A 12854-nucleotide genomic window follows, 5' to 3' on the forward strand; every position below is an offset into this window, starting at 1 on the left:
CAACCACTGGCTTCTACTTTTACATTTTTTCAATTAGCCTGTTCATGATGACTAAGTCGACCGATAAATCGACACCCCACTGCGAGCAGTATCCACAAACACTGCCATTAAGCTGTTGAACAATGTTTGCAAACACGGCCCAGTCTTTTTATTAATATACAAAATAATTATAAGTCGTTGAAAGAAAATTTAAGACCTTTTCAAATGACAGTCTAGATCCATCTTAGAAAAACCCTGAAAGCAAATATGAGCGATTACACACAGTGTTCACGCCCACAACGTTTCACTAGATTAGAGCTGGTGATAAATTCGTCCAATGTAACATCTAATCTTCTTAAAACAGGAATCTGATTCGATTCAAGGTCGCAGAAACGAGTTTTTTTCTAACAGAACTGATCGTGTGCCGACAAGTACCGCTTCCACTGACTCATTGATCTCGCAGTACTATAACATCGATGCAAATAAATGCATTTGAGTATTCGAGTACGATGTTGTAGTATACAGTAGTAAACAAGATAATGATTAGTGCTAAAGTGGCATATGTGCAGTCTTATTCAAGGTCCAGGTTCGATCGACACTCCTTTCTTACGACTAGTGATAATCCCGTCCAAATGCATCAACCAAGAAAGGGTTCAGTGCAGTTTGCAGCTTCAACGTGATCGATCGATAAGGTGACTATTTAGTTGCAATGTATAAAGTGATAACAATTTCAACTGTAAACTGGTTAAGACTGATCGGATACTTGAGTTTCGCAACCATCCTTCAACCATCACTACAATGTGGAATACCCCAAATCGGTGGTAACGAGCTGATAGTACACGGACAGGAAACCTTCTCCGGCGATTGGCCGTGGCATGTCGCGCTCTATCACCGCAAGGCTCGATCGATTGAGTACGCCTGTGGTGGAACCATTATCAACGATCAGTTCGTCCTGACGGCGACGCATTGCGTCATGAACAGTGCCAATGGATTTCAGCTGGCACCGAACCGTGTATTCGTTCGGATGGGGATTCACGACTTGGAAGCATTCGATCCGAAGTCGGCACAGCATCATGAGGTGGGGAAAATCCATATATTCGCAAATTATACCCGACTGGTTGATGACATTGCGTTACTGGAGCTGAGCACGATCATTCGATTCAACGATTACGTTCAACCGGCTTGTCTTGAATTGGAACGGAATATAACGGGTGAGTACGGGACGGTAGTTGGCTGGGGACTAACGGAGGATGATGAGACTTCGACGCTCTTGAAACGAGCCGAACTGCCAATTGTTGATCCCGTGACGTGCCTGAAGAGTGATCGCGTACTGTTTGGGCAAACCTTGGACGATGGACTGTTCTGCGCGGGTTACACCAATGGAACAAGTGTCTGCAATGGTGACAGCGGTGGTGGATTGTTCATCAAACGAGCCAATACGTGGTTTGTGGGAGGGATCGTGTCTTTCTCGCAGACTCGATCCGGTGGCACGAATTATTGCTATACGAAGGGGTATGGAGCTTTCACACGGGTTCAGAGATACCTTCCCTGGATTAGGGAAGTAGCTAGGATGCCCATCGAGCGTGAGTCTTCGGTTGTTGGATATTCGATAAGCAAACACTTATTGTGATTATAATTTCAGCTGTTAGAGAAGTTGGTGTTTGTAGTGCAGAGGTGCCCGACTCCGCAAATCCATACCCAGACTATTTTCCTCGGCACTGCGGAGTGTACATTGCCCGTCGTATCGCTGGAGGGAACAACGCACGAGTATTTGAGTTTCCTTAGATGGCTTTAATAGCAACTACGGATAGGGAACCGCTCTGTTCAGGAACGCTGATCAACAAGCGTTACATCGTTACAGCTGCCCACTGTATAAGAAATCCACTGCCGTAATTATTCTCAAATTCAAATGAATTTTCACTCGATGTATAAGAGTTTTTCTAAATTTAAAGCGACAAAGTGATTCTGGGAGAACATACCACTGGTCAAGAAGTGGATTGCAATGGGAAGAGGGACTGTGCTCCACCCGTACGAGACTACAGAGTTGCGTGTGTCATAACGCATCCATCGTTTTCGTTACGCAGAAAGGAAAATGACATTGCGCTTCTTCGGTTAAATGAGGATGTACTGTTCGAAGGTATCACATCTTGACGAAAACGTTAACAAGCCAAATAATTCTCGGAAACACGTCTTCTTCTATTGCAGATCACATTCAGCCGATTTGCCTACCCCACACGGAAAATCTCAGACGCTATCAACCTTCGCGGTACGTCGTCACTGGTTGGCCGGCTGTATCTCCAAGCGTACTTGCGAGGACAATCAATGTACCAGCGAATAGATCCGAGTGTCAGGAACTGTTGAAGGGTCCCCGTAGTTTCGTTCTGAATGAGGGGCAAATATGTGCCAAGCCAAGGGAGTCTCCGCTTTCGGACTCGTGTGCTGGAGATAGCGGTGCGCCGTTGAGCTGGGGTGGCGATCTTTACGGGACTCGTTTCGTACAGTTTGGTATAACTTCAATGGGCGGTGCGTGTGGTACAGAAGCTCCAACTATCTATACAAATATTTCCCATTACATGGATTGGATTTATGCGAGTATGATACCGTGAGATCAATAAAATGCAACGTTTGAAACATTTTCTTTGAATGGTAGTTTTAACATAATCACACGATAAATTTTTCATATTAAAATCCATAGAGTGGTGAATAAAACCCATGATAATATACACTCACGAACTCTTCCATTTCAAACGTACAAACGCTCGTGACTATAACACAAACCTGGTGACAAACGCAAACATGCAATTGAAATCATCCACACATAATTACGCCCTCGATCTCGCCCATATTAAAAGACCCCGGTAATTAAATTAGCGTTTTAGCACTTATATCTTTAGCCTCTGTCCTAGCAACATTCTGCTGGAATAATGAATAAATAACGATCATATCCACTAGACAACACGTTCCATGGCGACATGACCGGGAACTCTAGTGATATGGAAGAACTAAATCTCTTCTAGCATCTGAACCGTACACCGAAAATAAGGTATCAGTTTCACGATCCAAGCACACACGCGAATACTCGAAAAGCACACGGATATAAAATCGAACTTATAAATGCGAAGACACATACACGTTAGCGCACGCGACATACAAACGCACACGCGATCGAACATGTTAACGTACAAACGCTCGAGTCCTTCGCGATGATACACATCCGCTCATATCTGAACCGTACAATGAATATCACATGCGAAATCATGGCCCACTGACATTTACCGTCTCGTCTACAATTGCAATGTTTACATTTTTAATTTATGAATTTTGCATTTTTATCATCTTCATTGTCTAAATTTTAATTCGTTATTTTTTAATTTAGCATTTTCATTTTTTAGTTTTTAAATTTTTTTATTTCCATTTGTTCATTTTTTTTAATTTTCCGAATATATTTTTTTTTAATTTCGTGATGTAATTTCATATTCTTTCAATTTTTGTAATGTTTTAATTCTTTGTTATTTTGATTTCCTTAGGTTTCAATGTTAATCTTTAAATTTATATATTTTTTTTATTTTTTCGAATTTTTAATCATTTTGCGTTTCAGAATTTGTGTTTTGGTTTCGACTCATCAGAACTCAACCCTAAACTAGTACCGGATTGACGCCGGCTCCAAACTCCAAGACACTAATTGAACCGAGCGTCAATTCGGCGCTAGCTTATCATTAAGTTAGTGTCGAATTTTTATGACACCAAGTCGAATCGAAAATTCCATAACTAGTTCAGTTTCAGCTTTTATGCCCTTTACGCGCAAATGTGGTTTTACCAAATTTTTTCGTAGTGGAGAAAACTTAGCTTCTACCTAATTTTTCTAGAGTGAGGGGAAACATAGAATGATTTAAAAATTATGCTGTTGTTTTTAAAATTCATTGCATTTTTAAACAAACATTTCATTTATTTGGTTTTTGACGTAAGGGTCAATATCTTATTTAAGACTTTTTGGTAGTATCCAATGAGAAAAACTGATTAAAATTATGGGGGAAGTGAAAGCAATTATGTGAAAAAAATCCCCAGAGGCGGAACTCGAACCCGCAACCTTTGAGACTCCAGCCCAATGCACTAACCCTTATGCTATCCCCGGGATATGATGACGTCCCATATGATTATCGCACTGGCGACAGTGATCGTATCCAGCCTGCAAAGCTAGACCACACACTACCACGGCTGCCACCCAATACATTTGATCTACTATTTAATTTCTCCGCTAGAGAACCAAGGCCCAGGCAGCTGCGGTAGTGTGTGATCTCGCTTTACAGGCAGGGTACGATCACTTTCGCCAGTGCGACGTCATCGTATCTCAGGCATAGAATAAGGGTTAGTGCATTGGGCTGGAGTTCCAAAAGTGGCGGGTTCCAGTTCTGCCTCTGGGAGAATTTTTTTCACAAAACTACTTTCACTTCATTCATCATTTCGATCTGTTTTTCCAGTTGAATACCACCAAAAGGTCCTATATTTTTAGTTTTTCATATGTTAAATTTTCTAATAATTCAATTTTATGATAATTTAGTTTTACTTCTTGTCGTTCAATTTATTATTTTTTTACTTTCTTAATTTATAACTTTGCAAAGCGTTTAATTTTTTGATTTTCTATTTCTTTTAATTTTTTAATCTTTAAATTTTTAATTTTTGTTTTGCGGGTTCCTTGGTTTTTTTTAATTTTTACATCCTCAAATTTTTAAATAATTCTTTTTTTTGTTCACCATTTTTTGAATTTCTTAATTTTCTTCTTCTTCAATTTTTAGTTTTTAAATTCTTTAAATTTTCAATCCTTTGATTTTAATTGTTTTTAATCTCTAAATTTTTTAAAACTTTTGTTGCTAGTTTTTCTATTTCCTAATTTTCCTATCTTTTAATTTATTTTTGATACGTTAATTTCTTTTAGTTTGTTTAGTCCTAATTTTTTAATTTCTTAATCTTTTATTTTTTAACCATTTAATTTTTTTTAAATTGTTGTATTTGAAATCTTTCAATTCTCTAATTTTTTAATTGCTAATTTTCTGTTTTTTTTAATTGTTACCTCCCTAATTTTTTGATTCCTTAGTTATTTTTGGTGTTTTAATTGCTTGTTTATTTTTTTAATTCTTTCTACTATATTTTTGATTTTTAATCTAATAATTTTCCAATTGTTGATCTTTTTTTATTTTCCAATATTTAATTTTTTAAATTTTTCAATCCTTTATTTTTTAGATTTTTCGATTTTTTCATGTTCTAATTTTTTAATTTCTTAGTGTCTTAGTTCTATATTTTCTAGTTTTTTCTACAATCTTTCTTTCCACTTTTTTCATTTTGTGATTTTTTTGTTTTTTTTTCCTTTTTATAGTTCTAATCGCTTAATTTCGTTTTTTTTTTAAATTTAGTTTTGATATTTTAATATTTTCTTTTTGTTTAATTTTTTAATTTTGTATTTCTTTAGGTTTTTTAAATTTTTAATTTGTTTAATGTTTTATGATTTTTCAGTTTAATATTTTTCACTTTCAATTTTTGAATTTTTGACGCAGTAATTTTTTTGATGGTTTATTTTTGAATTTTTTCAATTTTTCTATTCTCGAATTTTTAATATTTTAAATTTTTTAGTTGCCTATTTCTGAATTTCTAGTTTTTAGATATTTCAATTTTGTTATTCTTAAACCTTTTAATTCTTTATTTTTATTGGTTTCCAATTTAAAATTTTTTGAATCCTTAATTTCTCAATCTTTAAATGTTCCAAGCTTTCAATCTTTTTCTTTTCTGATTTTTTATCTTTGATTTTTATAGTTTTTAATCTCTAAATTTTTTAAAACTTTTGTTGCTAGTTTTTCAATTCCTGAATTTTCCCATCTTTTAATCTATTTTTGATTTCTGATACGTTAGTTTCTTTTAGTTTGTTTTATCCTCATTTTTTAATTTCTTAATCTTTTATTTTTTAACCAAAAATGCTAATTCTCTGTTTTTTTTAAATTTAAAATGCTAATTTTCTGTTTTTTTTTAATTGTTACCTTCCTAAATTTTTGATTCCTTTGTTTTTTGGTGTTTTAATTGCTTATTTATTTTTTTTAATTATTTCTACTATATATTTGATTTTTCATCTAATAATTTTCTAATTCTTGGTGTTTTTTATTTTTCAATATTTAATTTTTTAAATTTTTCAATCCTTTAATTTTTTGTCTTTTCGATTTTTTCATGTTCTGATTTTTTCATTTCTTAGTGTCTTAGTTCTATATTTTCTAGTTTTTTCTTCAATCTTACTTTCCATTTTTTATTTTTCATTTCGCGATTTTTTTGTTTTTTCATTTTTATTTTACTTTCCTTGTTAAAGTTTTAATCGCTTGATTTTGTTTTTTTTAATTTAGTTTTAATATTTTTTTGCTTAATTTTTTAATTTTGTATTTCTTTAGGTTTTTTAAATTTTTAATTTTTTTAATGTTTTAATTTTTCAATTTAATATTTTTAACTTAAATTTTTAAATTTTTTGATTTTGTAATTTTTTTAATAACTTATTTTTTAATTTTTCAACTTTTCTACATTCTAATTCTAGAATTTTTTCACATTTTCAATTTTTACTTGCTTATTTCTGAATTTCTAGTTTTTAAATTTTTCAATTTTGTAATTCTTAAATTTTTTAATATTTTATTTTTTTTTTAAGTTTCCAATTTTTTGATTCCTTAATTTCTCAATCATTAAATTTTCTAAGTTTTCATTCTTTTTATTTTCTGATTTTTTAACTATTTGATTTTTTGTCTAACTTTTAAAATATTTAGCTGTCTTATATTTAATTTTTAGTTGTCTTATATTTAATTTTTTTAAATTTTGAATTCTGGATTTTTTTGTAATAGTTTAATTTTACAATTTTCAGTTTTTTAATTACTCAATTTGCTAGTTTTCGATTTTTAATTCCTCAGTATTTCTAATTCTTCGCAGTGAAGGCCCGATTTTATCAGCACCCGATTTTGTCTACCCCCGATTTTGCCAGCTTTTTGACCCGTATTTTTCAACTTCATTTGAAATTCCGTTTGATGGGCTCTAGCAGAAGAACAAAGTTGACTTTACTAAATTTTACTTTATACTAAGTAATCAGACAGGGTTATGGGGCTATGTCTAGTGACTAAAAAAGAATATTTTAAGTGCTTCGATTCAATAAATAGAAAAATATATGTCCTGATTTTTTGTCAATGGCCCCGCTTTGTCAACATTAATACGTCAAGGAAATGATAAAAAAAAATTTTTAGATTTTTTAATACTAGATTTGCTTGATTTGTTAATTTTTTTATTTTTCAATCATTGATTTTTCTCCAATCATTGAAATTCGTATTTTTTAAATTTCTAATTTTTATACTTTCATTTTTTTTAAATTTTTATAGGTTTCAATATTTTAAATTTTATTTCTTAATTCTTTTAATTTCTGATTTTTAAATGCCTCTTTTATTTCTTTTTATTCTTTAATTTATCATGTTTAGTTTTTGCTGTTTTTTAATGTTTTAATTTTTTAGTTCTATAAGTTTGTTCATTTCTTTTTATTTATTATTTTAAAAAAATTGCTTTTTTTTGATACTCCCTCGGCATGATACTGTACCTTGATGTGGTCCGGGGGCTTTTCCACCAAAGCAGTATTACAGTGATTATATCACATAAACTTGGGATACGATTATTTTCTTTTTAGTTAAGCTACATTGTGATCAATTTTAGTACTTAACTTGGCGACCTTTATTATCCACTGCCATGGTCAAATAATATACAATGTGGGTTTTGGGCCCAATTCTCTCTACAGGCACCTCATTCCAAACGTACAAACGTGGCCTACGCGATAACACAAACCTGGTCACAAATACGAACGCCCGCGATCTCGCCAATATTCTAACACCCCGATTGATTAGGTGAACGTTGGAACCTAAGAACCTAAGCTCGCGCAATCATGAATCGGTCACGTCCGGAAGTCTCCGCCCTTGATCATAGCAGCCCAAATTCATGCCTTTTGTTGGACCAATAGAAATAAAAACTAGACAAGACGTCCATGTGCAATCGTTGAAGAATACGCGAACATGCGAATGGCCACACGCTTATAAAAATAATGTGTCCACGCGAAGTTACATACTAGCACACGCGACAAAAACGTCCACATACAAACGCTCGAGTCCTTCTCGATCATCCACGCACGACTACACCCACGATCTCGTAAAAAGTATAACACCCTGGTGACTAAGTGAATGGTATAGCACTTATAAATTAACAATCCCGGTCTCGAGAGTGAACCTCCAAATGCCCGTGTTCGCGCGAAACTACATAAAAATCGAATGCAAAGTCACATACATACACGCGACAAAAAAATATCAAAATGCTTGAGCCCTTCGCGACCATCCACGCAACCTATACTCGCGCTCTTCCAGACATTATAAAATCCCGGTGATAATATGAACGTCGCGGCACTTGTAATCACTCAAACGCAGTCTCAAGCGTGAACCTACAGTCCCCCGCACTCGCGCATTCATGAATCGTTCGCGTCCGGAAGTCTCTATCCCCGATTCCAGAAGTCTAGGTCCATGCCTTAATTAAATCAATTAGCTCTACAGTTCCAGTAGGACAACTCTCGAAAAAAATCGGCATATTATTAATACTCAATAACAATACTAACTCTTCTCTTTATTTTATTTTTTTTTATTTATTTTCGGTCTCATGCGTTATTTTCTTGTGATGACCTATTTGAGCTCATACATCCAAGAAGAGCAACATTGCTGCCAACAATGATTCTTCTCTGCCATCGGACGTCGCCAGGTTTTAGAACAATGGATATGTATTCTCATACTCGGTGGTATCAGATAAGTAGGAACGATCAACAAACTGCAAATAGTATATTACACATTTCTTGTTTTGAAGTATAAGATATTCGTATTAAAATATTATTTACAGGCTCCACACATCTCAACATACACAAATACACAAATGCTTGACAGGTGACTGGGCCAAGTGCATTCACTCGTAGGATCTATCATTTCGATGATCGCCTCGATTCTACGAAACCAGTGCACAAGTAAGCTGACATAAGCTAGTCTCATCTGGTGAATGCATGTAACCTGGAAACCCCAGACACGACATAACGAGACGGACAGACTGGACTCGACGGGGCCTAGTTCAGAGTTTTTGAGCATTCTTCAATGCACGGTTATTGACCTAAAAAAAGAAACATTCGGCATGTTATTTTTCCTTTTATTACTGTATCTTGAGTTGGGTTCATACTGATATTCACTAGCACAGTCAATTGCATATTCTCCCATATACATTCACATCCAAAACGTGCAAACGCCCCTAACTTTCGCGATAACACAAACCTGGTCAAAAACGCGAACTTACATTACAATTTCAATCATCCACACACACACCTACGCTCGCAATTTCGCCAACACCCCTTTACTTAAGTGAACTTTTCAGCACCTATAACTTTACAACCGCGGTCTCAAGCATTAACCCACCACTCGCGCGATCATAGACCGGCTACGTTCGGAATTCTCTACTCTCGATCAGCCTAGACTCATGCCTTCAGTTGGACCGATCGGGAATGATGCTCATATTCACTAGACAACACGTTTCTCTACCATACACTGAAAATTAATTATTAGATTCACGGTCCGCGCGCGATCGTTCGAGAATACACGTGAATGTGCGAATGGCAACACGGATCTAAAACCGGATTTATGCACGCAAAGTTGGAGACACGCTGGCATTCATATGCTCGAGCCTTTAGCGATCACACTATTACACAATTAGTAAACGCCCACGCTAACCCAGACAGATATGCACTCCTGGACTCGAACGCTAAAAACCACACCTTCCACGCATACACCACCCAGGACTGAACATTAGATTCATACATACAAGTAATAATTACAGGTATTCGTCTGGCAACCGGGGGAAGTACATCTCAAACGCAGAACTTATCATTACAATGATGGCCTTGGATCTGCGTTGCCTGTGTTCAAGGCACCATAGCTTTGTCCGTCAGGTCAAGGATGTATGAAACCCGCTAGCCACCACCCTCGGCCCTAGCTGCCCATAAAGGGATAAAAAAAAAAAAAAAAAAAAAAAATTTGCTTTTTTGATACTCTAACTTTAAATTTTATTTAGCTTCAAATTTTCTGAATTCATTATTTTTGAATTTTATCATGTTTTTAATTTTATTATTTTTTATTCCTTTTTTTAAATTCTATCTATGTTTAATTTATTATTCTTTAAATTTTTAAATTGCATTGTTGTCACAAATTTTTGAATATCTCAACATTTCATTTACACAACTTCTGATAAGTACCAACCTAGCACTGAGGATCAGTCTACCTTCTCATCTCAACCAGAACGGAAGCTAAATGCTAGCCCGCTACTGATAACAGCAAAACAAGCAATCACTTATTTCTACCGATTTGTTATTTATCGATTTATAAATTTAGTCGAGGCAGAACGTTTTACGATGAAGAACTACTTGCAATGCGGTTTGGAATGCATCAATATTAGAACCAAGACTTCCGCATATATAACGCAAAAATATTACGATTCAGCACCGCGTACTTAGTCGAAGTTCATTAAAACCATTGCTGTCGAAGTATGGATAAGTGGATAACCCATTAGTAATGACACTTTAAGAAGCTTTTCTCTGGTATATGCAACGGCATTCGTATTATGAGAATACGGGTCATCAAACCAATTCCTTCTCATTAAACTAAGAGCTCCTTAAGCTAAAAACAAACAAGGAGGCTGTTTATTGATGCCAATTAAACGTGCAATTTATAGTGAAGAAATAGTCAGTCATTCAGTCGTCCATGAAAAATCGGTCGCGAAAATTCTGTAATTTTCCAAAATCCCCAGAAACATTGGCCAATCACTTTACAATTGTGATAAGTCCGTAAGTTTGCGCAAAAGCAACTATGGTAACACTGACTAGTAGGTGTACGTGATATCGAGGCAAAATGAACCGAACTATCGTTGGTACGTACTGTCGAGTTACACCTGCATTGGATCTTTCAATTTTTTTGAACGCGCTGTGAACATGGTAAAGCGAAGGATTTTTAATGCACGATAAAACTATTCAAAATCGATAAACTATACGTAAGTCACACACTCCGCAACTACCAGTTCCACTGCAAAGCAACCCAGTTTCTTATCTCTGGAACGAATTGGGATACAATCATGCATAAGTTTTGCTTCGCTAGTAATGTAAGAAACATTTTGAACTAAACGCGTCCAATTAGCATCGTAACACATACCAAGGTCGATGAATTAATCAACCAATACGTAACCTAACGGAAAGCATTCAAATAATCATGAACAACGTGACCTTTCCGAAAAAGGCGTCGAAACCAGGTGTAACCAAATGCCAGTTGGTGCATTTACGACCAACGCTGCGTGTCTCACTGATTGACACTTAGGTGGCTCGCAATGCCACAGTCTAACCGGATTCACAATGCACACAATTGATATTGCGTGCAGCCGGTGAAGGACCAGAAACCTCAAGGCAGCGCTGGACGTGAAAGTTATATACAAGATAGCAATATGACCTTTTTAAAAATTTGTGTTTAACCTACAGCGACTTAACATCTACATGACGGTTTAGGTTGCTGCCATATACTGATGAGTTGAACTGGAATCGTTCGGCGTAAATATCGAATGGAAGCAGAGGTTTCGCTGATTCCTGGAGTGTCTTCTTAAGTCAAATAGTCGTCGTTGCTGGTGGATTGCTGTGGCAAGCAATACAACTGCGTGACGAAAAAACACAGTTTCGTTTTCAACGTCGGTTTGTAGTTTAGTTACTCCTAATTGTGTATGTTTGTTATTTGCGATTGCAGCGGATACGCTCTTTTTACTGTCTACTCGAAAGGTTTTGCGCCACAGAGAGTTGACAAAATTGACACGTTGCTATTTGATATGCGTATGAGCGTAAAGTTTTCTGAGCAAAAAGAGTGTTATGTATAAACAGATGAAGGATGGAAAAGTATTCTATAGACGCTATGTATTATGTCGTAGTTATTTTGTTCAATTGTACACAATTTCAAATTTCAAGAGAAACTTATTAGTTCATTCGATGGTGCAGAATTCTTCAATTTCAAAATATGATTCACATTTACTTCCATGCCAGAAAGCAATGTTTATGCCAGCCGGAGCGAATGTAAACGATTTCTTTCCCGACAAACACGGAAAATCTTGCACTGAAACACCCTCCTAGACCCATTCCCTTTTCCTCAGACGGAAAACGCCCAGAATCGGAATTGTGAATGAAACTCATATATAATCATCGTGTTTCATTCCTTTCTACACGTCATAAAGTTTATGCTGGTCTCGGTCAGCATTGGAACCGCGAAGCCAAGTAAAGCGGCAGCAGCAGCAGTAGAAGCAGAAAAAAACAGTTTTTATTAAATTCGTTCGCTAGCTAGAATATACAGAACACAATCCATTCGTATTACTTTCACCCCCTCCACCTCGATTCGACCAGAAAGAGTCAAACAGGGGTGAGGGAGCAGCATAAAATCACTGTGAGCTAAAACCGAAACCCCCGGAAGGAAAGCCAATCCGAAGTAAATAAACCACAGATTTCGATCTAAATTACAACCGTTCGACGACCCCTTTCGAGAGACTGTTAAATGGACACGGGGGCGTTAGTGTTGGTGTGAATCCATGAATGTGCAATGCAGTTAGAGAAAAGTGTTGCATTGAAAGTCTAATCCAGTACCTCGCCTGTCCGCGCTAAATACAGCTATGCATTGTGTTTACTTCTTAAGTTCTCGCGAAATGGCCTCCGGGCTGGGGTCGGTTCAACACTTCAAGGAAATTAAACGAAAAAAAAAAGTAATTTCTCGCTAACGCACCATATA

General features: G+C 35.8%; 2 protein-coding genes across 5 annotated transcripts in view; both read left to right on the plus strand.

The window, feature by feature from the left end:
• Positions 1–12854, plus strand: part of LOC131682087 (klarsicht protein) — a 721076-nt gene that overhangs the window by 371273 nt on the left and 336949 nt on the right. The window lies entirely within an intron of this gene.
• On the plus strand, positions 471–2062 carry LOC131682088 (chymotrypsinogen A-like). Its single transcript, XM_058963299.1, has 3 exons — positions 471–1562; positions 1622–1868; positions 1932–2062. The coding sequence occupies exons 1-2, from the start codon at positions 689–691 to the stop codon at positions 1762–1764; spliced, it is 1017 nt and encodes a 338-aa protein (XP_058819282.1). The 5' UTR covers positions 471–688; the 3' UTR covers positions 1765–1868; positions 1932–2062.

The sequence above is a fragment of the Topomyia yanbarensis genome, chromosome 2, assembly GCF_030247195.1.
Source record: "Topomyia yanbarensis strain Yona2022 chromosome 2, ASM3024719v1, whole genome shotgun sequence".
In the NCBI taxonomy this organism is placed as follows: Eukaryota; Metazoa; Arthropoda; class Insecta; order Diptera; family Culicidae; genus Topomyia; species Topomyia yanbarensis.